Source organism: Pan troglodytes, chromosome 23 (assembly GCF_028858775.2).
Source record: "Pan troglodytes isolate AG18354 chromosome 23, NHGRI_mPanTro3-v2.0_pri, whole genome shotgun sequence".
Taxonomy (NCBI): Eukaryota; Metazoa; Chordata; class Mammalia; order Primates; family Hominidae; genus Pan; species Pan troglodytes.
This window is the reverse complement of record NC_086016.1, coordinates 23,158,301-23,185,189: the sequence shown is the minus strand read 5'-3', so window position 1 is coordinate 23,185,189 and position 26,889 is coordinate 23,158,301. Positions and strand designations below refer to the sequence as shown.

Sequence of the window (26,889 nt, the reverse complement as noted above, 5' to 3'; positions counted from 1 at the left end):
ACAAACAGACGTTAACACACTTCACTTGAAGTGAAAGGTGCAAGGTTTTCTACCAAGACAGTTGACAGTGCTGAGGGGCAAGGTGACCGTGTGTGTGTGTGGAGGATAAATGCTACCTTCCAGGTTACCATGGAGCAGTGGGGGGTCAGGATGGGTGTGTTGTGACCTTCTGTGGGTCACAAATACCGTGGAGAACTCAGTAACACTTTCCCCCTTCTAAAATGTCCTGACCTTACACATTTGACCTACAGCTTTAGGGATTTCATGGACACGTCCCATTCACAGACCTCAGATTTAAACACTCTGCTTCTAGGCTCTTCTTTTTAGCCAGTACATCCCATCAATAGAAAAGCCCCAAAAATTGCAAATTCAGTTGAAACCCTGACTTAGCTTTCCTAGAATTTAGGAAACCTATCCACTCAACGCTTGGCTTGTTTCTCCTGGGTCAAGTCACTTCCATGGCCGCTCCTTAAGTACATACACTCCTGTTGCACCCCAACCCCATGCCAGCAGGGCAGGCTGGGACCCCACTGACTGTCCATGCAGGCTCTGGGGTCCCACCTGCTCCTGTAGGCAGAGCCAAGCAGCACGACACACAGAGGTCTTGGTTTTATAGAGAAACTTTAATTGCAAACAACTTGAAAGCAGCCATGCTGGGGGTGGCAGGAGAGCCCACCACACCCTCCCCTCAGTATTCTTTGCCTTCTTCAGCCTCCGCTTCCACAGAATCCATGCCCACCTCTTCATAATCCTTCTCCAGAGCTGCCAGGTCCTTGCGAGCCTCAGAGGACTCCCCCTCCTCCATGCCTTCCCCCATGTACCACTGCACAAAGGCCTGCTTGGCATACATGAGATCAAACTTATGGTCCAGGCAGGCCCAGGCCTTGGTGATGGCTGTGATGTTGCTTAGCATCCACATGGTCCATTGCAACTTGGTCAGGTTTCCCCCAGGGACCACCGTCAGGGGCTGGTAGTTAATGCCCACCTGCCGGAGAAGGGGAAGAAAGCGGTCCGTGAAGCTTGTATCAAACCTAGAAATGGTGGCTACCTTTCCTCAAACAGAAGACCCCCTGTAGGTGACCAGGAGAATGCTCAATTCACCCCCACAAACCTCACTAAGCCCTTCTCTGTGGCAGGCAGGGTGACAGTTCCAGACAAGGAATAAAGAGAAAAGAGCCTTGGAGGTGGCCACCCTGGCAGGATCCCAAGCTGCCCAAAGGGCTGTGTCCTAGCAACTGTGACATGTGATAGGTGCCCAGGTAAAGACTCTCTTCCCTCTGAAAATGTACACTACTTGTCTTCTTTATAGATTATTTACTCCAAAGGGTTTTACAAGATAGTAATGAAATTCTGTAGCTAAACTTTTTCCACCCAGATAGATTGTGAGTACACAACTGTGATACCACGGGGAAGGTCATACCCCCTGCTGTCCCACCAAACAAGCCACTGTGAAATATGCAAAGGTGACAGGTCAAAGATCACTTGAATGAAGCTACCACAGCAGCAAGAGTAGTCCATGTGCTTGCTTGAGTAGGAAGTGACATTCCAAGGTGGGAACCAAAAGGGAAGCATTCCAAGTTTCAGAACTTGAGAATAACACATCCTGAGTAGTGCATGGGGTCAACTAGAGCAGGGGTCAGCAAGCCTGTTCTATAAGTGACAAGATCATACAAATTCTAGGCCTTACAGGCACATGGACTCTGTCACACCTACGCCACTCTGAGGCTGGACAGCAAAATTGATCTGCAATGAAGGGGAGTGGTGGCTGTGTTCAGACAAAACCTTACTTACAAAATTGGGCGGCTAGTCCAGCAGCCATGCTCACCCCTGAAGGAGAGAAAGAGAAGCCCAGAGTAGGAATTCCCACTTAGAGCTGACTGCAGTGGTCTCCCCAGAGGCAGTGGATGTCTGAGCCAGAGGAGGGAGGGAAAGCAAAGCAAAGCAGAGGACGCAGAGGTCCAGCAGAGGGAGAAGCGACAGGATTTAGTCACCAACTCCTGGAAAAGCTGAAAGGGGACAGCAAGGTTTCTTTCATGTGTCAGTGGAAGATGGGGACAGATTTTCTGTCTGAGGCAAACACAGGCCAACATTACTAGGCTTCCCAAAAGAGAAATAAAGATGGTGCTGTTTTCGTCACAAAAAGATTCTTGATAGTCTTTCTTTAAATCAAACACTCCAAAAGACATTTAAATTGGATATAATTTCTACAGATGAACATTCTGACTGTGCCTTCATAGTTGATAACGAAGCCACCTATGACATATGTTGGCACAACCTGGACATACTTAGATGAAGCAAGACTTAGTGAGAGCAGTTTATAATAATGCCCAAGTTAAAATATATACACCACCCACATGATTCCCCAAAATGCCCATAAAATTTCTACTAAGTTCAACCTATCTTTTCCACACAAATTCTGCTGTCCAAGCAAGGGGCACCAAAATCCTCCAAAAAATACCTTTTTCTTAAAAAAACACAAAAACCTCACCACAGATATATAGTGTGATGACTCACAAAGGAAGTTCAAAAGACACCACTGAATTAATTATCACTCTGGTTCATTGATTTATGCCCATGAGCCTAGCCCATGGAACAGGGGCAGGGTGACGGTTCCAGACAAGCAACTGCAAAGGATGCGGGCCTTTGGGGGCAGCATTATTCTGCAGATCTGCTGCTTCCTGATGGCACAAGGACTCCACATCACCCAGTCCTCCCTTCAATCCAGTCGGGCACCAACCTGCAAACTAGATGGTGCGCTTGCTCTTGATGGTGGTGATGGCCCCACTGACATCTTTCGGGACCACATCCCCTCGGTACAACATGCAGCAGGCCATGTACTTGCCATGGTGAGGGTCACACTTGACCATCTGATTGGCTGGCTCGAAGTGGGCACTGGCGATCTCGGCCACGGACAGCTGCTCGTGGTAGGCCTTCTCGGCTGAGATGATCAGGGCATAGGTGGCCAGGGGGAGGTGGATGTGGGGGTACGGCACCAGGTTGGTTTGGAATTCTTTCAAGTACACATTCAGGGCCCCAACGAATCACAGGGAGGCCGTGATGGAGGACACGATCTGCCCAATCAGACGACTGAGGATGGTGTACGTGGGACACTCGATGTCCAGGTTGCGCTGACATGTCGACCATGAAGGCACAGTCAGAATGTTCCAGGGTCGTGTAGGTGGTCAGGATGGAGTTGCAGGGCTCCATCACAGCCATGGAGACCTGGGGGGCTGGGTAAATGGCAAACTCCAGCTTGGACTTCTTCCTGTAGTCCACCGAGAGCCGCTCCATGAGCAGAGACATGAACCCACAGACGGTGCCACCCCCAAAGCTGTGGAAGATGAGGAAGCCCTGCAGTCCCATGCACAGATCCGCCTGAGAGAAACCAGACAACGTGAGCCAATGCCCGTGGGAGCCACACCACCAACCTCCACCAAGCCGGGGCCACTTCTCTTTGCCTCTGAGAGTTGCTACAGATTCAGACTATCCATAATGAACACTCATCCCACTTTGAAGCAGAGAAAAGCAGACAATACAGATCTATGCACAAATCAACACGCACACTTCATAGTAAGACATTGCAGACTTAGTCGGACTGAAGATGCTGCTCTAAGTGCTGCGAAAATAACCTTCCTTTCACCATCCAAGGCCTATTCTCCTGTGCAGGACAACGTCCACATGAAGCCTTCTCTTCTTACCAGTTTGTGGATCCGGTCCAGGACAAGGTCTCCTTGCCGATGGTATAATGGCCTCTGGAGTAATTATTGGCTGCATCTTCCTTCCCACTGATCAGCTGCTCCAGGTGGAAGAGCTGCCTGTAGGTCCCTGTGTGCACTTCACCTACAAAGAGACCACATGTGCTGTGAGTCTTTAAGGCCTACTGTACACCAAGGTGAACACGTTCCAGGACTGTTCACTTCTACAAAGTACATGCTGTTCAAAGTACATGAGCTACATGTTGTAGGTCAACAGTGGTGGTGTCTGGTAGAAAATGTCTCTGTGATAACCAACCACAAATGCAATTTAAGGCTCTAGGAAGTTAAAGTCAGTTCTTGTATAAATGTCAGCACAGGCCGGGCGCGGTGGCTCACGCCTGTAATCCCAGCACTTTGGGAGGCCAAGGCGGGCGGATCATGAGGTCAGGAGATCGAGACCATCCTGGCTAACACGGTGAAAACCCATCTCTACTAAAAATACAAAAACAAAATTAGCTGGGCGTGGTGGCGGGCACCTGTAGTCCCAGCTACTTGGGAGGCTAAGGCAGGAGAACGGCGTGAACCCAGGAGGCAGAGGTTGCAGTGAGCCGAGATCGTCCCACTGCACTCCAGCCTGGGCAACAGAGCAAGAATCTTTCTCTAAATAAATAAATAAATAAATAAATAAATGTCAGCATAAACAGTTCCCAGTGAAGGGAAATAAGCTCTCGCATTGTCCCCCAGCACTGGTAATTCTACTGGTACATACATCTTTCCTACCCTTAGCTACTACATCAAAGGCTATAAGTTAAAAATCTCTTACAAACTGGACAGTCACCAGATCAGTGTGACTTCTGAAGGGCAGTCCCATCAACCTGTGTGGCCTGGGTCCCACGTGCTTTCATGTGACATTGTCACCTCCTGGGGGACACTGAAAGGTACTATCTCTTTGCAGCTCTCCTTGGAAACTACCTGGGACTTCTAATCTGGATGAAGGAAATGGATGTTCTGTACTTACCTTCTATGCCTAAGATGCACATCAAGACTCTTCATGCACCAGCATGAGACAGTGCACAGCATTCAGGAGGGAATCAATGCCCCACACCCTGCAGGCAGGGCCACCTGTGCAGGGCTGAGGCAGCCACAAGGGAATCTCTCCACAGCCCATCTTACTGCTGGCAAAGCAGCTTTTCCCATACATCCTAAATTAGGAGCTGAGTCTCACATACACTAAACATGAAACTTTCAGTTTCTGCCCTAACGATGCCATGGGCATATGCTTGTCTATCCCATCCATTCTGCAGGGGGATTCACAGGAGCCCACGTAGGGTTTTACCAATGCTCTCCCACCCTCCCAGGAAAGCTGCCATCCAGTGCCCGAGGACCTATCAACCACAGTGGGCTCCAGGTCCACAAGCACTGCTCTGGGCACGTGCCTGCCAGCCCCAATCTCACTGAAGAACATGTTGAAGGAGTCATCCCCACCACCGATGGTTTTGTCACTTGGCATTTGACCATCAGGCTGAATTGCACGTTCAAGGCAGTACAGTTCCCAGCGGGCGTTGCCTATCTGGACACCCGCCTGCCCCACATGGATAGAGATACTCACTCTGTGAACCAGCACATAAATGTGAACCCGTTCATTTCAAGACAGTTTGAAACTCTATGGCATGGAAAATATTCTGTGGTGACAGAAAAAAAAAAAAAAAGAGAATGAGAACAAAGTGTGTCTGCCTATCAGGGTTAAACCTATAAGGAAGAAGCTCTTAAAAGGGGAGAATAACAAACTAAAATAGAAGGGAGAAGGTAAATAGAAGGGAGAAGGCTGAGTGAAGTGGCTGACACCGGTAATCCCTTTTCCTTTGGAAAGCCAAGGTGGGAGGATTGCTGGAGCCCAGGAGTTCAAAGCTACAGTGAGCTGTGATTGTGCCACTGCATTCCAGCCTGAGTGACAGAGCTCTTAAAAAAGAAAAAAGTTTATTATTGCCACATTTAAGACCTTCAGCCCTGGAGCGGAGATTCAAGTTGCTTTGAATATACACTCTTAATTAGCAGCAGTTACAAAATGCTGTTTTTATTTTATTTTATTTTATTTATTTTGTTTTTCTTTTTTTTCTCTTTTTTTTTTTTTTTTTTTTTTGAGACGGAGTCTCACTCTGTAGCTCAGGCTGGAGTGCAGTGGCAGGATCTCGACTGACTGCAACCTCCGCCTCCCAGGTTCAAGCGATTCTCCTGCCTCAGGCTCCTGAGTAGCTGGGAAAGGCACGTGCCACCATGCCTGGCTAATTTTTATATTTTTAGTAAAGACGGCATTTCACCATGTTGGTCAGGCTGGTCTCGAGCTCCTGACCTCGTGATCCACCTGCCTCGGCCTCCCAAAGTGTTGGGATTATAGGCGTGAGCCGTCGTGCCCAGCCTATGTTATTTTTTGAGACAACGTCTCATTCTGTTGCCCAGGCTGGAGTGCAGTGGTGAGATCATGGCTCACTGCAGCCTTGAACCTCCTCAGGCTCAGGTGATCCTCCCACCTCAGCCTCCCGAATAGCTGGGACTACAGGCATGTGCCACCATGCCCAGCTAATTTTTTGTATTTTTTGTAGATACACGGTTTCACCATGTTGTCAGGGTTGGTCTCAAACCCCTGGGCTCAGGCGACCTGCCTGCTTCAGCCTCCCAAAGTGCCGGGATTACAGGTGTGAACCACTGCACCTGGCCAGAGACGCTGTTTTTAAGAGAAAAGAAGAGGCAGTTCCTAAGTGGTTTACCAAGAATTGCTCTTTTTTAAAAAATTGAGATGGGTCTCGCTGAGGCTGGTCTTCAACTCCTGGCCTCAAACAATCCTATCACTTCAGCTTCCCTGGCCACAAGAATTTATATTAAAACAACATAAGCTATTGGTTGTCTATACATTATTCTTTGTATCTAAATTCCAGAAACAAGAAGATAATGGGTTAAGCTAGTCAGGAACAAAATGCCTTTAAACAATTGCCCCCGGGCATGGATAAGAAATATGTTACTGAAGTCCCATATTCATTTCTTTTTCTTTTCATTATTATAATTATTATTTTTTTGTTTTGTTTTGTTTTGTTTTGAGACAGAGTCTTGCTCTGTCATCCAGGCTGGAGTGCAGTGGCATGATCTCGGCTCACTGCAACCTCCACCTCCTGGGCTCCAGCGATTCTCCTGCCTCAGCCTCCCAAGTAGCTGGGATTACAGGCATGCACCACCATACCTGGCTAATTTTTGTATTTTTAGAAAAGACAGGGTTTTACCATGTTGGCCAGGCTAGTCTCGAACTCCTGACCTCAAGTGATTCACCCACTTCAGCCTCCCAAAGAGCTGGGATTACAGGAATGAGCCTCTGCACCCAGCACATTATTATTATTATTTTGAGACAGGGTCTCGCTGTGTACCCAGGCTGGAATGCACTGGTATGGTCATAGCTCACTGCAGCCTCAACCTCCTGACTCAGGACTACAGGTGTGTGCCACCATGCTCAGCTTTTTTTTTTTTTTTTTTTTTAAGTTTTTGAGGAGACAAGGATCTCCTGATGTTGCCCAGGCTGGTCTCAAAACTCCTGGACTAAAGTGATCCTCCCACCTTGGGCTCACCTTGGCCTCCTGAGTCTACAGGCGTGAGCCATCATGCCCTGCCTGAAGTCCCATATTCATGTCTCCGGGCCTGATAAATTCTGCGTACTTCACATAGCTCAAAGTGCTCTGAGCTATTTTTATTTTTCTCACTTTTTTAGTGAGAAGGGGTGAGTTTCTGGCTCCTTAGTGAGAAGGAGAGGAGACATATCCCTGCTCAGGAAAGTGCCAAGCTGGGACTCAATACTCCTTTTGAAAGACTTTGGAACAATTATTTGATTCTTCCTTTTTTTCTTTTTTAGACAGGATCTCACTATGTTGCTCAGGCTGGGCTCAAATTCCCAGGCTCAAATGATCCTCCCGCCTCAGCGTCCCTTCTAGGCTGGGCCTACAGGCAAGCATGCATCACCATGCCCAGTTTGATCCTTCCATTCTTTTTTTTTTTTTTTTTTTGAGACAGGTTCTCACTCTCTCAACCAGGCTGGAGTGCAGTGGTGCAATCACGGCTCACTGCAGCTTCAAACTCCCAGGTTTGAGTGATCCTCCCACCTCAGCATCCCAGGTAGCGGGAACGACAGGCACATGCCACAATGCCCAGCTAATTTTTAAATGTTTTTTATAGCAACGGGGGTCTCACTATGCTGCCCAGGCTGGTCTGGAACTCCTGGCTTCAAGTGATCCTCCCATCTTGGCCTCCCAAATTTCTGGGATTACAAGCATGTGCCAGTGCGCTGAGCCTGATTCTTCCTTTTTTTTTTTTTTTTTTTTTGAGACCGAGTCTTGCTCTGTCACCCAGACTGGAGTGCAGTGGAGTGAGCTTGGCTCACTGCAACCTCCACCTTCTGTGTTCAAGCAACTCTTCTGCCTCAGCCCCCCGAGTGGTTGGGATTATAGGCGCCCACCACCACACCTGGCTAATTTTTGTATTTTTAGTAGAGACAGGGTTTCACCATGTTGGCCAGACTGGTCTTAAACTCCTGACCTCAAGTGATCTGCCCACCTCAGCCTCCCAGAGTGCTGGGATTACAGGTGTGAGTCACCATGCCCAGCCTGATTCATTCATTCTTAAAAGATAGTCTTCACTTTCTTGAATATCCACTGTGTATTCGCTTCTGGGAAAAGTACAGGAGGAGACATGCAGGCTTACCCCCAGCTCATCACTGGAATGCAGCACCCCATTCTGGCATCTCCCTAGAGGGTGGTCAAGCAGACCCTTAACTTTCCCTCCTGAGAAGAAGCTCCCCCAGTGGGATAGAACACATGAGGTCCAGGAGTTGGGACTTTTCTGTGGGCTTTGGGGGCCTCTGAACAGTGCGATCAGGTCTGCCCTTAGAAGGATGCTTTGGCGCAAGGAGAAGGGGCAGGCAGGCAGTTCTGCAGAGGATCAGGGAAACCAGAGGAGGCCACTGCCCCCACTGCCCCTTCTTCCCAGGAGGGTGAATCCTTCTGTATTAAGTCAGCTCCAGGTGCCGTAAAAAAATACCATCGACTGAGCGGCTTAAACAACAGACATTTACTTTCTCACAGTTCTGGAGGCTAAAAGTCCCAGAGGCCTCTCTTCCTGGCTTGCACACAGCCACCTTCTCACCACGTCCTCCCACGGGGTCGGGGGAGGTAGCACCCAAGCTCTCTGGTCTCTTATAAGGACACTAATCCTATTGGATCAAGGCCCACCCTTATGCCCTCACTTAACCTTCACCATCTTCTTATAGGCCCTGGCCCCAAATACAGTCACAATGGGGACTAGAGTTTCAGCGTCTAATAGAGGGAGACACCTTTCAGTCCATAGCCCTCCCCTTCCTCATGGCTCTAGCAACACATCGTGCACAGAACTCAGCTGTAGCCCGCATCACACAGTGCTCTTCAGTAGGGGCATGCATTGCTCAATGACTAGGATACGTTCTCAGAAATGCATCATCAGGCGATTTCGTTGATGTGAGAACATCATAGAGTGTGCTCAGACCAGCCTAGATGGTGCAGCCTACTGCACACCTGGGCCATATGGTACAGCATATTGTCCCTCCGCTACCAACCTGTACAGTAAGGATTTGCATATCTAAACACAGAAAAACTATGGGGAAAATATGGTATTATAATCTTTTTTTTTTTTTTTTGAGACGGAGTCTCGCTCTGTGGCCCAGACTGGAGTGCAGCGGCACGATCTCGGCTCACTGCAACCTCCGCCTCCTGGGTTCACGCCATTCTCCCGCCTCAGCCTCCCACATAGCTGGGACTACAGGCACCCGCCACCACACCTGGCTAATTTTTTTTTGTATTTTTGGTAGAGACGGGGTTTCACCGTGTTAGCCAGGATGGTCTCGATCTCCTGACCTCGTGATCCGCCCGCCTTGGCCTCCCAAAGTGCTGGGATTATGGGCGTGAGCCACCGCGCCTGGCCATGTTTATACTTTTTTAATACCACCAGGCTCAACCCGTATATTTTTTGCAACAGCTTTCTTGAGATGTAATTCACATACCACATAAATCACCCATTTAAAATGTACAACCAAGTGGTTTTTAGCATATTCATAGAGTTGCACATCACCACAATCAATTTTAGAACATTTGTGTCACCCCCCCAAAGAAATCCACATCCTTTAGCTGTCAACCTCCAATCCTTCTATTTCTCTACGCCTAGGCAATTTATAATCTACTTTCTGTCTGTATAGATTTGTGTACTCCGGATGTTTCCTATAAATGCAATCATGCAACACGTGATCTTGTGACTGGCTTCTTTCACTTAGCATCATGTTTTCTAGTTTCATCCATTTTTAGCATGTGTCAGTACTTTTCCTTCTTTTCGAAACAGTTTTATTGAGATGTCATTCACATACCATACTGTTCATTCATTTAAAGTATCTATAATTCAATTGCCTTTAGAATATGCACAGTTATGTAGCCATCACCACAATACATTTTAGAACATTGTTATCACCTCAAATTCCTTTTTATTGCCAAATAATATTCCACTGTATGGATATACCACATTGCATTTATCCACTGGTGGGCATTTTCACTCTTAGAATATTATAAATAATGTTGCTATGGATATTCGTGCACGAGTTCTTGTGGGGACATATGTTTTCATTTCTTTTAAGTATATACCTAGGAATGGAATTAATGGGTTATATGGTAATTCTATGATTAACCTTTTGAGGAACTGTCAGATAAGCCATGTGATTGATTGATTGATTTTTAAAGACAGGGTCTTATTGTATTGCCCCAGCTGGTCTCCAACTCCTGAGCTCAAGCAATCCTCCTACCTCAGCCTCTGAATGGCTGGGGCTACAGGCACGTGCCACTGCACCCAGCTGCCATGTGATTTTTTTCTTCCCAATTTTCTCACTTAACAGTAATCATGTGTATTTTCATGAATGGTTAAGTGTTCTTTGAGCATGTGGCTTTTAACATTTGCTTTTAACATTTAACATATCCAAATTTTAGTTGGCCAATCCCCTGTTATTGGGGACACTTCTAATTTTCATTATGATAAACAGCATTTCCATGGGCATCTTTTTTTTTTTTTTGAGACAGAGTTTTGCTCTTGTTGCCCAGGCTAGAGTGCAATGGTGAGAACTGCAGCCTCCACCTCCAGGATTCAAGCAATTCTCCTGCCTCAGCCTCCTGAGTAGCGGGGATTACAGGTGTGCACCATCATGCCTGGCTAATTTTGTATTTTTAGTACAGCTGGGGTTTCACCATGTTCATCAAGCTGGTCTCAAACTCCTGACCTCAAGGGATCCACCCACCTAGGCCTCCAAAAGGGCTGGGATTACAGGTGTGAGCCACCGCGTCCGGCCCCATGAGCATCTTTAGGCATCAATCTTTTATGCATCTCTGGTTATTTCTCTAGAGCACATTAGTCAAATGATTGTATCAAAGGGCACAGGCAGTTTTGAGGCTCTCAGTGCATGATGATATATTGCCTTCCAAAAAGGCTGTGCCCGTTTGCATTCTCAAAAGTAGAGTGTGCACCCCTCCTTACATTTTAATAGTTTCCTGAGGTCACCAGAACATGAACATGGGGAGGGCAGGGACTTGCTTGGGCATCTTGGATACCATGCCCAGTTCAATGTGCAGTACTTAGTAGGGGTTTGTGTGACAGGAATGAGTGAGAGCACATGAAGGCCCAGATGAGTGCAGGGTCCGTGGGGCACAGAGGAGGGTACAGGTGTGTGAGCACCGTGTGGACTTAGCACACGGCTGACGTGGGGACTCAGTGCAGACACAAGTGGTAACAAAGCCTCGTGAGTCAAAGAGCTCCTCACCCTGGAGGTCGAAGCAGCTGATTGGAGATGAGGAAGCCACACTCCAAGGTCACTTAGGGACAGACGCTGGCAGGGCTGATCTGAAGACTGGCAGCAACTCCTTTTTATACTCCACTCTGCAAGCGCCAGTCTTTATGCAGAGTTCTGGAAGAATTCCCTTCACTGAGCTAGCAAGGCCATCAAACTCTGCGTTCACCTGGATATCCTAAGGAGACACCCATTACAAGGATGAACTTTGTTACTATCTGAGAACTTCACCATTTTTCACTCACACACGCAAGGTCTCAGAGAAGCTCCTTCGGGCGGCTTCTCCCCTGTGGATGACAGTCTCATACCCGCAAACTAGTAAGATCCAGGAGAGAAGGGGACAATGGAGGATGTTTAGAGGCCTGCTGTATTTATTTATTTAGAAATGGGATCGTACTGTGTCACCAGGCTGGAGTGCAGTGGCTCAATCATATCTCTCTTCATCCCTGAGCTCCTGGACTCAAGCTATCTATCCTCTTGCTTAAGCCTCCAGAATAGCAGGGACTACAGGTGCCCACCACCATGCCCGGCTATGCTGTATTTCCAGATCTGGGGGCTGGTTACATAGACACCTATGCTGTTTGTGAAAATTCTCCAAGCTCTGTGCTTAATCTTTGTGCATTTTTCAGCATAGATGTTGTTCCTCAATCAAAAACAAAAAACCAAGGGGTTGTGAAGAACAGAACTGGCACTGATTGAGTCCTTCTCTGTGCAAGGCCTTTCCCTTAGGTCTGTCATCTCAGCTTATGTTCATGATGGCCTTACGGGGTAGACGTTAGCCCCTTTTCACAAAAACACAAGTCTGAGCCCAGGGAAAGATTTTCCTTGAACTGTAAGTCTTCAAAACTATTTCCCTCAAAGCTCAGAATAAAATCTGGGCTAGTCAGATTATACTAGTGATAACAGATAACAACAGTTAAGGAATAGAAGATAGAATATTCAATTCAGGCTAATTGTTTTTCTGTGTTTTTTTGTTTTTTGGGTTTTTTTGAGGTAGAGTCTCGCTCTGTCACCCAGGCTGGAATGCATTGGCATGGTCTCGGCTCACTGAAACCTCCGCTTTCTGGTTCAAGCGATTCTCCTGCCTCAGCCTCCCGAGTAGCTGAGGTTACAGGTGAGCACCACCACATCCAGCTAATTTTTCTTCTATCTTTTACAACACAGAGTTTCACTCTTGTTGCTCAGGCTGGAGTGCAATGGCACGATCTCAGCTCACTGCAACCTCTGCCTCTGGGTTCTCCTGGAGGTGATTCTCCTGCCTCAGCCTCCTGAGTAGCTGGGATTACAAGTGCATACCACTATGCCCGGCTAATTTTTGTATTTTTAGTAGAGACAGGGTTTCACCATGTTGGCCAGACTGATCTCGAACTCCTGACCTCAGGTGATCTGCCTGCCTCGGCCTCCCAAAGTTCTGGGATTACAGGCATGAGCCACCAACTCCAGCCAAATTTTTGTATTATTAGTAAAGACAGGTTTTGCCATGTTGGCCAGGGTGGTCTTGAACTCCTGACCTCAGGTGATCCACCTGCCTTGGCCTCCCGAGGTCCTGGGATTATAGGCGTGAACCATCATGCCCATCCCAGGCTAGTTATTGATTGATCGTTTATGATTCTTTGACTCAGAATCTTGTCCAGGATCTCACACTGATAGACAGGATTTGGTCCCAACCCTGAACTGATTCCAAAGCCCATGGCATTCCCACGAGACTAGGGGCTTCTGATAATGACCATACATTGTGACAAGTAAGTGTATATTTGGGCAGGATAATGCCATATGACATTCTATTTCTTTTAGAATGATAGATCCAGTGCTGACAGGAATTCTCAGAGCAGCAGGCACATGGTTAAGGCAAGAACAGGCCATTAGAAGGAAATGGTAAGGACGTTTGACATCGGTTGTCCCAAACCTGAAGAATTGAAACTACACAGACACATTTCTGGAAAGGCTTTGACTCAAGTCTGGGTTGAAAAAAATCAGGGTTAGAATCAGCACTGATTTGTAACTCAATTTTTTTGTTTCCTTCCCTTTTTTTTTTGAGACAGAATCTGGCCCTGTTCCCCAGGTTGGAGTGCAGTGGCACAATCATAGCTCACTGAAGCCACAAACTCCTGGGATCAGGTGATCCTCCTGCTTCAGTCTTCTGAGTACCCGAAACTACGGGTATGTGCCACATGCCTGGCTAATTTTTTAAAAAGCTTTTTGTAGAGATGGGGATCTTGCTGTGTTGCCCAGGATGGTCTTGAACTGTAGGCTTCAAGGGATCCTCCCACCTCAGCCTCCCAACATGCTAAGATTATAGGTGTGAGCCATCTCACCTGGCACTTTTTCTACATTAAAAAATCAAAATTCGCCAGGCGCAATGGATCATGCCTGTAATCCCAGCACTTGGAAGGCCGAGGTGGGTGGATCACCTGAGGTCAGGAGTTCGAGACCAGCCTGGCCAACCTGGTGAAACCCCATCTCTACTAAAAAAAAATACCAAAAAAAAAAATAATAATAATAATCAGCCAGGCGTGGTGGCACACACCTGTAATCCTGGCTACTCAGGAGGCTGAGGTAGAAGAATTGCCTGAATCTGGGAGCCGGAAGTTGCAGAGAGCCAAGATAGCACCACTGCACTCCAGCCTGGGCGACAGAGTGAGACTCTGTCTCAAAAAAAAAAAAAAAAAAAAAAAAAATCAAAATTGACCCAAGACATGAGAGACCATGGCACCAGATCACTTGAGGTCAGAAGTTTGCAACCAGCCTGGGCAACATAGCAAGCCCCCATCTCTAAAAACTTTAGCCAGGTATGGTGACCTGTACCTGTACTTCCAGCTGCTTGGGGAGCTTAGACAGGAGAACCACTTGAGCCAAGGAATTTGAGACTGCAGTGAGCTACGATCACACCACTGCACTGCAACTGGGTGACAGAGTGAGACCCTGACTCAAAAAAAAAGTGGCAAAATTGAATGAAAAGGGATCCTAATCTCTCTCACAGCCACTCAAGTGAAGCTTCCAGCACCACAGTCCACCTGCAGACAGTCAGGGGAGGGGCAGAGGGCAGCCTTGCAGGTGCTGCGCCTGCAGATCGAAACCTCAGTGGATAGGGAGCATCATGCCCAGACCTCCACTTATCCTCTCTCAGCCAATGAAGAACCCAGGCAGGTGCCCCAGGTGAGATCCCATGGAACCAGCAGTCTGGAGCGGGCAGAGCTGAGTGGCCCCATGCCTGCATTCAAGTCCCGTTGCAACTCTGCTTCTGCCACGCCATGTAGCTGGGCAGGGCTCTTGATTTCTGTAACCCTCACTTTCTTCTTCTAAAATTATGATACCTCACAGGGCTGCTGGGAGGATCAGAAACGAGGTTTATAAAACGCTCTTACTGAGAAATCCAGCAGTTCCAGGGCAGAGGCTGGATTGTCCTGGACAGACTTGAGGAGACCAAAGCAGCCTTCACTTCGCATGGGATTCCTGGACACCTGAGAAACACGCACACAAAGCTGCGAGAAGCCAGGTCCGGGAAGGCCAGAGAGCAATGTGAAAGGGAAGGAGGGGCTCCTCATCTCTGAGGACACAGCCACTATGGCCACACTGTCTCGGCTCAGAAGGTGTCTCCATCAGATAGTCAGACAGAATGCTCTGGTGAGGCTGCTGGGTCAGGGAAGAAAGGAAGGGAGAGGCCTCCGATTGATATAGACACACAAGACACACCCTTACCTTTAAGAACTTGCCTGCTGGGGAGAGGGAAGGGAAAGGAAGCATCATGAAATGTGGTGTGATCAGCGCAGTGAGTAAGTGTGCACCAGATCCCCTGGGAGGGAAAGGCTGGGAGGGGAGGTGTATCTGGGCAGGGCTCAGCGGAGCTTCCCAGGTGAGGTGGCCGGAGCTGGACACTTCAGCAAGAACAGCAGAGGAACAAAGGCAGGGGTGAAAAATAGTACCGTATGTGCATGTGTGTGTGTGTGTGTGTGTGTGTGTGTACTCCAAGCTTGGGGTGAGAGCACTGAACTTGGAAGAGAGGGGCTGGCAGAGCCCAGATCCCCCATGACATGCTATGTTACTTTTTTTTTTTTTTTTGAGACAGAGTCTTGCTCTGTCATCCAGACTGGAGTGCAGTGGTGAGATCTCAGCTCACTGCAACCTTCACCTCCTGGGTTCAAAGGATCCTCCTGCCTCAGCCTCCAGAGTAGCTGGGATTATAGGTGTGCATCACCACATCTGGCTCATTTTTTTGTTTTCAGTAGAGACAGGGTTTCACCATGTTGGTCAGTCTGGGCTCAAACTCCTGACCTCAAGTGATCTGCCTGCCTCAGCCTCCCGAAGTGCTGGGATTATTGGCGTGAGCCACCACACCTAGCTCCGCATGACATGATGCACTCGAAGCTTGGGTTTATCCAGAGGGGATAAAACTCCAACAGTTTTAAAGCAGGGCATGTTTCTGGTCCTGGGTAGCAGCTGGGAAGAAAGAACCGCAGCCAGGAATCCCGTAAGTTCACAGAAGCTAAGAGAGGAAGTCAGAAGAGGGAGGAATCAGCAGGGTGAGCCCCTGCAGAAGGTGGGAGGGAGGGTGTGGAAAAGGGAGGGGCAGGCAGGCTCTGGGCCCCAGCTGGTGACTTGGGAAGAAGGAAGAAGGAGCCCCCCACCAGGAGGTGGCCCTTAGAGGGGGGTATGCGTTCAGGTTGGACTCTCACATTCCCACGTGTCTTTGGGACATTTAGAGGACTGTCTACGAGGTGACTCGAAATGCAGGCCTATGCTTCAGAGAGGTCCAGGTTCCTGTGAGGCAGGGAGCAGGGGAGGAGAGCTATGGGAGAAGCCCAGTAAGGCTAGGGTGGGGAGCTGAGGGCCGACAGAGCTGGGTGTCCATTCCCAGCTGGCAATACTGTCCCCCAGCACGTACCTGCTGTGGGCACAGTGGTCCCCTGGGGACCTGCTCCCAGCTTGCCTCCCTCCTGTGTCTGTCTTCTGCTCCCTGTCCTGCTCAGCACTCCCTCCCCACCTGCAAACCCAGGGGAAGGAACCCCAGCTGGGAACACCAGGCCTCAGGTGGGCCTAAGCAGTGGCCAACAGAACACCTGGGTGGGGCCTGGGTCCCAGCAAGTCCAGAGGAAAGGCAGAGGAGAAGATGAGGGAGACACAAGGGGTGCCCAGCCACCTTCAGCAGAGCAGCACCCCAGCCCACAGAGGAGGAAGGGCAGCAAGAAGATGTGGGAGAGAGTCTGGGAGGGATGAAGGGGAGAAGAGGAGGGCCAGGCCCCAGATTCAGGGTGAGCGGCAAGGGAGCAAGCCAGCCTGTGTGCACCTGCCTGCTGCCCCTGGGTGGGGGCTGTGGGGGAGGGATCTGTGTGGACTGTTACAGGGCAGATCTGTGCTGGGGTCTCAGTCATCAGGCTAGCACTCACTACAAGAATCCTCAGCGTCTGGTTGACCCGGAGGCCCAGGCCCAGGCTCAGGGCTCCCATCGCAGAGATGCGGTTGTTGCTGCAACAAAAACAACAGGCACATGCACTGTGCAACCTTCCAAGCAGCAGTGCAGAGCCCACTGCCCCAGGGTGCCCACTGGAGCTGCCATTGCAGCCACCAGGTTGGGTCTCTTGTTCTCTCCACTCACACCCCAGGAACCCTGGACAGATCAACAGGTAAAAGGTGGAGATGACACCGTTCAGATGAATCACGCGGCAAACACGCCTAAAGCGTCCCTGTCCTGGTGGACACCAGCTGCCGCTCCTCTGAGCTCTGCAAGTGCTCCCACATATTCTGCCCCAGCTGACACCTCATGCCTATCACCATTACAACGCCTGTTCCAGAAAATCACCTAGCTTATGTTCAAGGCCTCTCCTCCTCCTGCCGTTCCCAAACTCCAGGCCTCAGCACCGCCCCGGACCACTTTGTCTCTGGAGTCAGTCCCGCTTCTCTCTGACTTCTCAGACTCCGGAGTCAGTCCCGCTTCTCTCTGACTTCTCAGACTCCGGAGTCAGTCCCGCTTCTCTCTGACTTCTCAGACTCCGGAGTCAGTCCCGCTTCTCTCTGACTTCTCAGACTCCGGAGTCAGTCCCGCTTCTCTCTGACTTCTCAGACTCCGGAGTCAGTCCCGCTTCTCTCTGACTTCTCAGACTCCGGAGTCAGTCCCGCTTCTCTCTGACTTCTCAGACTCCGGAGTCAGTCCCGCTTCTCTCTGACTTCTCAGACCCCAGCTCTGGCTGCACCTCCGTATTCAGCCTCCGTGGCTGCCTCCAGTCTTAGCTCCTCCCATGGGGAGGAAAGCTGGGCAGGATTAAGTGGGGCCTTCTCGCCCACAGGGAGCTGCCCCTGGGGAGGGTCTCAGCCACAGCAGCCCATGACCTCCCTGGCCTCTGGCCCGTAACCTCCCTGGCATCCGCCCGTGACCTCCCTGGCATCCGCCTCTTTTCTTCCCTCTGGGCTTGTGCCTCCTGGCTAGGCTGGGACGCTGCCTGGCCTGGAGGAGCCCCTCACACAGGGCATGCTCCAGTAGCCACATGCTGAGCAAAACAGGCACTGGGGCCCACTTGTCAGGGTCCTGCCTTGCCCCACCCAGACTAGGCTCGTTTTACTTGCTCTGTTGCAATGCAGCCTGAAATCCTGAATCCTCGGCTCAAGCAATCTTCCTGCCTCAGCCTCCCAAGTACCAGGAATGATAGGTGTATGCCACCGGAAATGGACAATTTTTAGATTTCGCATAGAGATGGAGTCATGCTATGTTGCCTAGCCTGGTCTCAAAATCCTGTCCTTAATGGATCCTCCCGCCTCAGCCTTCCTAGGTGCTAGGATTACAGGTGTGAGCCACAGAACCTGGCCCTGGCTTGTCTTCTGCAAGGGAGGAAAGCTTGCATGGAGCACCCACCATGCACCAGGCTCTGCCGGAGATGCTTTATACACCGTGTGCAATTCGCAGCCATCCGCCTGTGCTATAGGAATCACAGGTCTCTATGTAACAACGATGAACTCCCCATGACTGTAATTCCAGCACTTTGGGAGGCTGAGGTGGGAAGACTGCTTCAGCCCAAGAGTTCAAGGCCAGCAGGAGACTGTCTCTACAAAAAAGAAAAAATTAGCCAGGCTTGGTGACATACTCCTGCAGTCCCAGCTACTTGGGAGGCTGAGGTGGTGGGAGTGCTTGAGCCGGGAAGGCCAAGGCTGCAGTGGGCCATGATCACAGCACTGCACTCTATCCTGGGCAATAAAGCAAGATGCTGTTTTAAATAAATAAATAAAATTATAAACTCCAGTGATAAGGATGACAGAGCTGCTCTGGGATTGTGGCTCAAGCCCCATCACGGGAATCCCCATCACGGGTAGACTGTGTGCTTCAGCAGCAAGATCATGGAGCCCATGATTCCTGGGGTGTCCCCCCGGGGATCCTCACCTCATGTTGAGTTCCTCCAACACGTTGTTGGCCTTCAGAGCCTCACCCACCGCAGAGGCTCCAGGATCCCCAAAGCCATTGTATGAGATGTCTAGAACTTTAAGGAAGATGTTTGCCTAGAATACCAAAGAGTGAAGTCATGGGACCCCATCTGACAGTGGAGCAAGCCAGGGTGCCACAGCCTCAGAGACCAGGAGCCCTGAGGTGCAAAGATAAGAGATAAAGGGCAGAAGGGGAGAGGCTCCAAGGAAGGGTCAGGAAAGTGCCATGCAGACCCCCCGGTGGCTGCAGCTTGGATGATGGTGGTCAACAGAGCCCAGTGGCCCAGAGCACAACAGGAAAGGACCGGTGTAGACGTGAATGGCCCTCAGAGAGACTGGGAGGGGCATGTGCCGAGCAGCAGCAGGCCCCAGAAACATTGATCAGACTCCACACCCACTTAATGGCTCTAGAGGGCAGGGATCCCAAGATCCAGTGAACAGCTGTTGGATGAAACCTGTCCAGGGTACTGTGATGGGGAGAAGGGTAGGTGCTCTGGCAAGACAGAGTGTGACATGCCATCTTGTGGGGCAGGACCCCAAGGTCAGCCCCTGTATCAGGGCAAGACAGCAGCTGCCATGGCCTGAGGAGGGCCCCACAGGGTATCTGGCACTGGGGACATTGCAGACACCTTGTACCACCCTAGCACCAGCTTGAGCCACCCATTCCCGAGCCCTATGAACCACAACATGGAAGGGAACAGGTGGGTGTTTGAGAGGCTGTGCTGGCATCCAAGGGTGCAAGGTGTCATCTCAGGAAACCACCTGCGTATGCCCAACAGTGAGCGTGTGTCACCGGACTGCACAGATGTCCCTTCCCAGCTGGGTGTCTATGGTGTCTGGGGAAGGTGCAAGATATTCAACAGTGACCCTTCAGGAAAGTATGTGACGGTGAGCACAGTGTATTGTGGTCACTAAGTGAAGCCAGGAAAATTAAAATCACCTAAAGAAACAGTCTTTAAGCTGTGCTTAAAAGATCCAAGGTTCATTTCCGAGGAGCTGCAGAGACAGGGAGGTGGCCCCTGGGAGACAGGCCCCAGCAGACAGGCTGTAGGGCCGACTAGGTGGGGGCTTCATACCTCCAGTCCCCTGGCAAATGCCACAGCTCCTGGGCCCCGGAGGTGATTCCAGCTCACGTTAAGCTCGGTGAGTCCTGTGTTTTCTGCCAGGGCTGGTCCAAGTGTCTCCCCTTCAGAAACACCAAGAGAGACCTTCTGACTCACTCTCTTCACTCCTTCAAAAGATCACACTGATGCCCACTGCGTGCCGAGCCTCTGCTGGGCAGGAGGGTCACAGACATGAAACTAATGTGGGCCTGCGGTGCCCTTAAGGAACTCACATTTCATGGGGGAGATACAAATGCAAATGTATGGGATGTGAGCTATTCATTTAGACTAAAAGGGGAGGCGTGAGAACAGAGTGGTGGCCAGCCTGTCTTGGGGGAAGTCAGGAAAGAGGACAGAGGAGATAACTCAGGACTGAGGAATTCCCCAGGGGTGTGTGCATGCACAGTGGGGAGGAGACACAGGAAACTGCAAATGGCAGAGGCACCTGTGGAAATGCACGCAGGCTTGGAGCTGGGACTGGGGAGGGGGAAGCCAGTGAGGTGAGGAAGGAGTAATGGGCACTTGAGAGATGCTGAGGGGCCTTGAGTGCCAAGCCAAGGGGCTTAGGCAGCACATACAAGTGGCAAGGAGTCAGGGAGGGCCTTAGGAAGTGATGAGGCTGGATTCGCATTTCAGCAAGTGGCAGGTGTCCAGGATAGACTGGGCTGGGTGGGGGCAGAGGCAAGAGGCTGGGGGACCAGATGGAAGGCTGGTGCCATAGGCTAGGCAAGAGGCAACAGGGCTGGCACAGCTGTGGTAGAGAGGAGATGGGGGTGGTAGAGAAAGGAAGGTGAAAGCCAGGCAGTGGTGTGAGCCTGTGGTCCCAGCGACTCAGGAGGCTGAGGCAGAAGGATTTCTTGGCGCCAGGGGTTCAAGACCAGCCTGGGCAAAATAGCGAGACCTAGAGATGAAGGTGGAGCAACATGGCCGAACAGAACCCTCCAGCGGTCATCCCACAACCCTCACAGGAACACCAAAGCGAACATTTATACACACAAGAAAGCGCCTGCAGAAGAGCCAGAAACCAGCTGCACATCACAGTACCTGCTTTTAACATCATAACAGGGAAACAGGCACTAAAGAGGAAAGAAAGTATTTTTTGTTGTTGTTAAGACACGGTCTCACCCTGTTGCCCAACCTGGAGTGCAGTGGGACAATCACGGCTCACTGCAGCCTTGACATCTTGGGCTCAAGCAATTCTCCCACCTCAGCCTCCTGACTGAGACTACAGGCACATGTCACCACTTGGGGCTAATTTTTTTTTTTTTTTTTTTTTTTTTTTTTTTTTTGAGACGGAGTCTCGCTCTGTTGCCCAGGGCTAATTTTTTTAATCATTTGTTGTCACCACTGGGGCTCCCTATGTTGCCCAGTTTGGTTTCTAACTCCTGGCCTCAAGCAATCTTCGTCCCTCAGCCTCCCGAAGTGGTGTTGGCATTACAGATAGGCACAGTGCCCTGCCATGTCTCACTTTTTTTTTTTTTTTTTGAGACAGAGTCTCACTCTTTCGCCCAGGCCGGACTGCAGTGGTGCTATCTCGGCTCACTGCAAGCTCCGCCTCCTGGGTTCATGCCATTCTCCTGCCTCAGCCTCCCATGCAGCTGGGACTACAGGCGCCTGCCACCACACTCAGCTAATTTTTTGTATTTTTAGTAGAGACGGCGTTTCACCGTGTTATCCAGGATGGTCTCGATCTCCTGACCTCATGATCCACCTGCCTTGGCCTCCCAAAGTGCTGGGATTACGGGCGTGAGCCACTGGGCCCGGCCGCCTCACTTAATTTCACTGACTTCTTGCAATAATTTTCTTAGAAGGCAAACTGGTTCTCTGGCAGTTACATGCCAGAGGCAATTCTCACAGGCCAAGGCTGATGTCACCCCACTTGCTCTAAGCAGCTGGAGACAGAGGAGTGCTTCTGAAAAACAATTCTCGGCCAGGCGCGGTGGCCCACACCTGTAATCGCAGCACTTTGGGAGGCCGAGGCGGGCGGATCACAAGGTCAGGAGTTCGAGACCAGCCTGACCAACACGGTGAAACCCCATCTCTACTAAAAATAGAAAAATTAGCCAGGCCTTGTCGCACGCACCTGTAATCCCAGCTACTCAGGAGGCTGAGGCAGGAGAATTGCTTGGACCTGGGAGGCAGAGGCTGCAGTGAGCAGAGATCACACCATTGCACTCCAGCCAGGGCGACAGAGTGAGACTCTGTCTCAAAAAAAATAAAAATAAAAAGACGATTCTCCTGGGGCAACCATTAAAATACAGATTCACCAGCATTCCCCTAAGAGTTTGGTTCAGCAGGTCCAGGGTCAGCATCTGCATGCCTAACCCAGGGTCTCAGGTGATCCCTACCATTATTGGACCATTTGAGGAGAGGCAGGTAGAAGTGCAAATTCCTGGCAAAGCAGACAGCTCCTGAATATGCTCAGGGGCATGACAGTGATGAGATCAAGGAATCCCAATCACATCCGCTACCTCACTTGAAACAAAATCTTCACCGTTTTTGCCACAGCCTACAGCCCTGCAGCCCCCTCTGCCCTCTCCACCCCACAGCCTGGCCACACTTCCCTGGCTCCCTAGCCTAGTCACACTGCTGTCCGCCAGTCTGGGAAACAGGCCTGCATGCTCACTGTTCCTCTGCTTGAAATGCTCTCCCTCTGATCTTGCCATGGCTGACTCCTTCCCACCCTGCACATTTCAGCTTAAATGTCACCTCACAGAGGCCTCCCCAGCCACCTCTTTAAAGTAGGGGATCCCTGTTCTTCTCTAGAATCATAAACTATTTGTTTCTTTTGTAGCACCAATAATTACTCAGAATGATGTTGTTAACATTGTCCCTTGAGGTCAGGAACTTGGTTTTGTTCAAGGTGGATCCCTGGTGGCTAAGTCAGTGCCCAGCACATACAGCAGCGCGCAATGAGATATTGGTGGAAGGAATGAAGAGCTCCGTGTGGCTGGAGTGGAAGAGGAGTGGGGCAAGGTGGGGTGTGGGGAGCAGGAACCAGAGCACATGCTCCCTGGCGATGTGCAGCACGGTCCTGCCAATCCCCACCCACCCCTGCCCCAGGAAGCTGAGCTTTCATGGCCATGGTGCCCTGCACAGGCGTTACCTGCTTGGTCATTCAGCTGGTTGTAGCTCAGGTCCAGGGACTTCAGGTCTGTGTGGGCCAGCAGGAGTTCGGCAAGGTGCTGGGCCGCCTGCTCCTCCAGGCCATTCCCTGACAGCTGCATCTTCCGCATGGCCTGGTTCACTGTGAGGGCGGCACAGAGGGCCTGGGCTCCTGCCACTCCCAGCTGGTTCTCCGACAGGTCCACATCTGGGGGACAGAACCACTCCTCGGCCAGTGGGATGCAAAGCCAGGCACCCCCCCACTTCTGCCATCCCCCAAACCTCCAGGTCTGAGGCTGAGGAAGGGGCCTTACAGGTTAACTGTCCTGGGGTTGCATGGTGGCTCTGGCTCCCAATGGCTGGGTCCCCTCTGCCCCTGACCTCCCCCTCCCTGTGTGCCCACCAGCTTCTGTGTCAAGCGGTTAAAACCGCCTACCTCCTGGTACTGTAGAGACTGCTGTGGTGGGGGGCAGCCATACCGTCGATGGCTGCGTCTGGCAGTGATATCACCACCCACTTCAGAAGCCCTCACAGCCCCGTTGCCAGGATTGGCAATAATAGCCCAAGTGGCCATGCATGGAGCACTTACATGGGTCACACACTCTTCTGACCACTTCAGGAGTGCATTTCACTTCATGCTCACCACAGCCCCAAGCCCATAAGGTATTGTGGGGGCCATTTCACAGATCAGAAACTGAAGCTCAGAGAGGTTAAGCTGCTTGCCCAGGTATCCAGCTCTTCAGTGGCAGAACTGGCATTTGGATCCAGCCCCATCAAACTCCCACATTGCCTACCTGCTTCTTACAATGCCCAACTCCCACCTCTCTGTGTGGAAGGACTCTCCCATCCTGCATTCAGGTACTGGGAGTCTCCCATGTGCTAGGTGAAGAGGGGGATGCTGGCCAGCAAGGGAGGGGAGTGATGGTGTGGGGTGGGTGAGGAAACGGCTTCTATCCGGCATTGGCTGCACAGCAGAGGGTCTAACTCCACCCCACATGCCCCCTCCTGTGATGAGGCCCCTCTTCTATCCACCAGCAACACCAGCAGGCCCCAGGTGACACGGCCCAGCTTTCAACGATGGAGGCACATCCCTGAGGAAAAGGAGGACACGCCTGCCCACCTGCCCCAGACCCAGCACCTACCATGGATGCTGCTGCTTTTGCTCAGGGCACCTGCCAGGGCCTCTGCACCTGCCCCACAGAGCCCATTGTCTCGAAGGTCCAGCCGCTTGACATATGGATTGGAGCTCAATGAGGAAGCCAGAGCCCGGGCGCCCTGGGACAGACAGAGCAAACACACTGGCCACCATCCTGGCTCATGCTCCAGGGCTCAGCCCACTCCACATCCTCCAGCTGGAAAGCCCTCCCCTTCCCACCTGTTTGAAGTGACACCTGCTTCTCCTTTTAGGCTCTGTGAAGGTCTCCCCCGACCCCCAGCTCTCCCTGACCCCCCAGCGGGTTAGGAGCCTGCAGGATCCACAACCCTTAACGCCACCTGTCACAGCCTCAATCCCATCTGTCTCCCAGATGTGGAGGGTAGGGCATGACTGACACAGGCAGAAGCTGGGGAGTGTAGGGGACAGACACAGGGGCACTCCCATGGCTGCTGTCTCCCGAGGCCTCTCCCCGTAAGCCTGGATACAGTGTCCCTCCAGTGGTACCTGGGGCCCCAGGCCACGGTGCCGGAGGTTCAGCTCTTGGGCGCTCCCTTGGCGCAGAAAGCAGGAGATGGGCACAACACTATGGGCCCGGCAAGACCTCAGGTACAGTGTGTCCCTGACCAGTTCTCCAAGCCCATCAGTGCCTGGCAGGAGACAGGGGGACGAATGTGGACCCTGCACAGCTACAGCCACCTGTGTCCTTCCCTGCCCTGTGTCACTACCCCGCCTATGTTTTGCCTCTAGAAGCACTGCTTCCTGTGCTTCTTGGGACCACTGCTCCCATATGACAGATGAGGACATCAAGCCTCAGGCAACGCAAATCTTTTCCTTAAAGTCATACGGCTATCAAAAGAAAGCTGGACAACCTGGGCAACATAGCTAGACAAATTTTCTTTTTTTTTTTTTCGAGACATACTCTTGCTCTGTCACCCAGGCTGGAATGCAGTGGCACGATCTCGGCTCACTGAAACCTCTGCCTCCCAGGTTCAAGCAATTCTCCTGCCTCAGCCTCCCGAGTAGCTGGGATTACAGGCGCCCACCACCACACTGGGCTAGTTTTTTGTATTTTCAGTAGAGATGGGGTTTCACCATGTTGGCCAGGCTGGTCTCTAACTCCTGACCTCAGGTGATCTGCCTGCCTGGGCCTCCCAAAGTGCTGTGATTACAGGCGTGAGCCACCCCACCCAGCCAAAAAATTTTTATATTAGCCAGACGTGGTGGTCTCCTGTAGTCCCAGCTACTCAGGAGGCTGAGGCAGAAGGCTCACTAGAGTGCAGAGTTCAAGGCTGCAGTAAGCTATTATCCTGCCACTGCACTGACGCCTGGGTGACAGAGCAAGACCCTGGCTCTAATAAATAAATAATTTATTTATATATTTATTTATTAATAAATATGAGCCCAAGCAACCCAATGTTGTTTGTAGTAGAAGTCGTGGCTGGCCTGCGCTGAGCATCCCACAGCTAGAGGTGGTAGCTAATCCTGCCAGAGTCAGGCCTCTGCCTGTCTGATGCCAAATTGCATACTGTGTCTTTTAACCTGGATTGCAGGCCACAAATGTTTTGTAAACATTTCACGGGAGAAAAAACCGAGATAGTTCTAAATTCCATACATCCATTAGCTTAGTTTTTCCTGTGGATTGGGAAAACCCGGTTCTGATTCCATTTCAGGGCACAGGAAAACCGGCTCTGATTCCATTTCAGGGTGGGACAGCCCTTGGGGCACTGTCTGGCGGGATTTTGCATTTTAACCTGATGCTTCTAGGAGCAATGAAGGGAAGGCAGGGGGCTGGAGGCGCCCCGCAGACGGGTACGTTCCCTGCTGGCCTTAGCCCCAGCCCGCCTCCCCCAACCCCTGCGGGAGAAGACCCTCAAAGGGGAGGAGTCGGGCCTGCCCCCTCCCCCGAGCACCTTCCGTCTCCAGGTCGGAGTCCCAATTGGCCTCGGGACCCTGCTCGGCCTCGGGGACCCCTGAAAGACGCCCACAGGCCGCCATAGCCTCTTCTTTCTGCTCTTCATCCTCCCCAGACCTCTCACAGGAACCCCTCATGGTTACGACCCTCTCGCAGTCTCAGACACTGAGTTGGAGACAGCTTGACCCCGCGCCCAGAGCGCGGCCCGGGATTGTGGGCGGAGTCTGCGGCTGCGCTGAACAACCGAATGTGGCGTCCAGCAACAGGCACCCCCCACAGCCAATAGCGACGCGCTCTCCCGCGGCTGTCGCCCCGGCAACCCGGTGTTGTCGGTTGCCGTAGAAACTGTGGCCGGCTTGTGCTGAGGCTCCTCGCGCGGGCTGACACACTGCATGCGCCACAGACCATGCACAGGATTGGGCGCCTTGCTGCGTTTATCCCCCTGCCTCCCCTAGGCGGTTCCAGCATCGCCCCCCTTTCATGGAATGGGAAACATGCCTGACTCCAGAGCTTGTGTTTTCTTCACTGCACTTGGGAATGGCTTTTCAGGAGGGCCTGGGGAACTTCGCAGAGCCAGGTCACCCTCTCACTCTGTGGCTCTCAGTTCTCTTGCATGCGCTGGCCTT

General features: G+C 51.2%; 1 protein-coding gene and 1 pseudogene across 8 annotated transcripts; both read right to left on the bottom strand.

Annotated features, from left to right (window-relative positions):
* Positions 1-623: 623 nt before the first annotated feature.
* On the bottom strand, positions 624-5,292 carry LOC458671 (tubulin alpha-3 chain-like; annotated as a pseudogene).
* LRRC74B (leucine rich repeat containing 74B) lies at positions 3,748-26,490 on the bottom strand. Of its 8 annotated transcripts, XR_001712915.4 has the most exons (11): positions 26,262-26,490; positions 24,856-24,998; positions 24,338-24,470; positions 23,197-23,403; positions 20,064-20,173; positions 18,947-19,062; positions 16,965-17,043; positions 14,946-15,041; positions 11,554-11,758; positions 5,305-5,377; positions 3,748-3,840 (listed from the first exon to the last, which is right to left on the bottom strand). XR_001712915.4 is itself a non-coding variant. In XM_016939766.3 (10 exons), exons 1-9 carry the CDS (start codon positions 26,398-26,400, stop codon positions 11,603-11,605), a joined length of 1,179 nt encoding a protein of 392 aa, XP_016795255.1. In that variant the 5' UTR covers positions 26,401-26,490; the 3' UTR covers positions 3,753-3,840; positions 11,554-11,602. The 8 variants fall into 8 exon arrangements, 5 of the variants coding, with proteins under 5 accessions (XP_016795255.1, XP_009436130.1, XP_024208380.1 ...); XR_010156011.1 differs by lacking the exon at positions 14,946-15,041; XM_016939766.3 differs by lacking the exon at positions 5,305-5,377 and having other exon boundaries at positions 3,753-3,840.
* Positions 26,491-26,889: the final 399 nt, after the last annotated feature.

What these genes read in the sequence shown, in the direction of transcription:
- LRRC74B (XM_016939766.3), bottom strand. Translation starts at nt 26,400, where the DNA reads ATGAGGGGTTCCTGTGAGAGGTCTGGGGAGGATGAAGAGCAGAAAGAA. An exon ending in CTCCGACCTGGAGACGGAAG is followed by an intron (nt 24,999 to 26,261) that starts GTGCTCGGGGGA and finishes GTCTCCTGCCAG; the next exon opens with GCACTGATGGGCTTGGAGAA. An exon ending in TGGAACTGCTGGATTTCTCA is followed by an intron (nt 11,759 to 14,945) that starts GTAAGAGCGTTT and finishes GTGTCTCCTTAG; the next exon opens with GATATCCAGGTGAACGCAGA.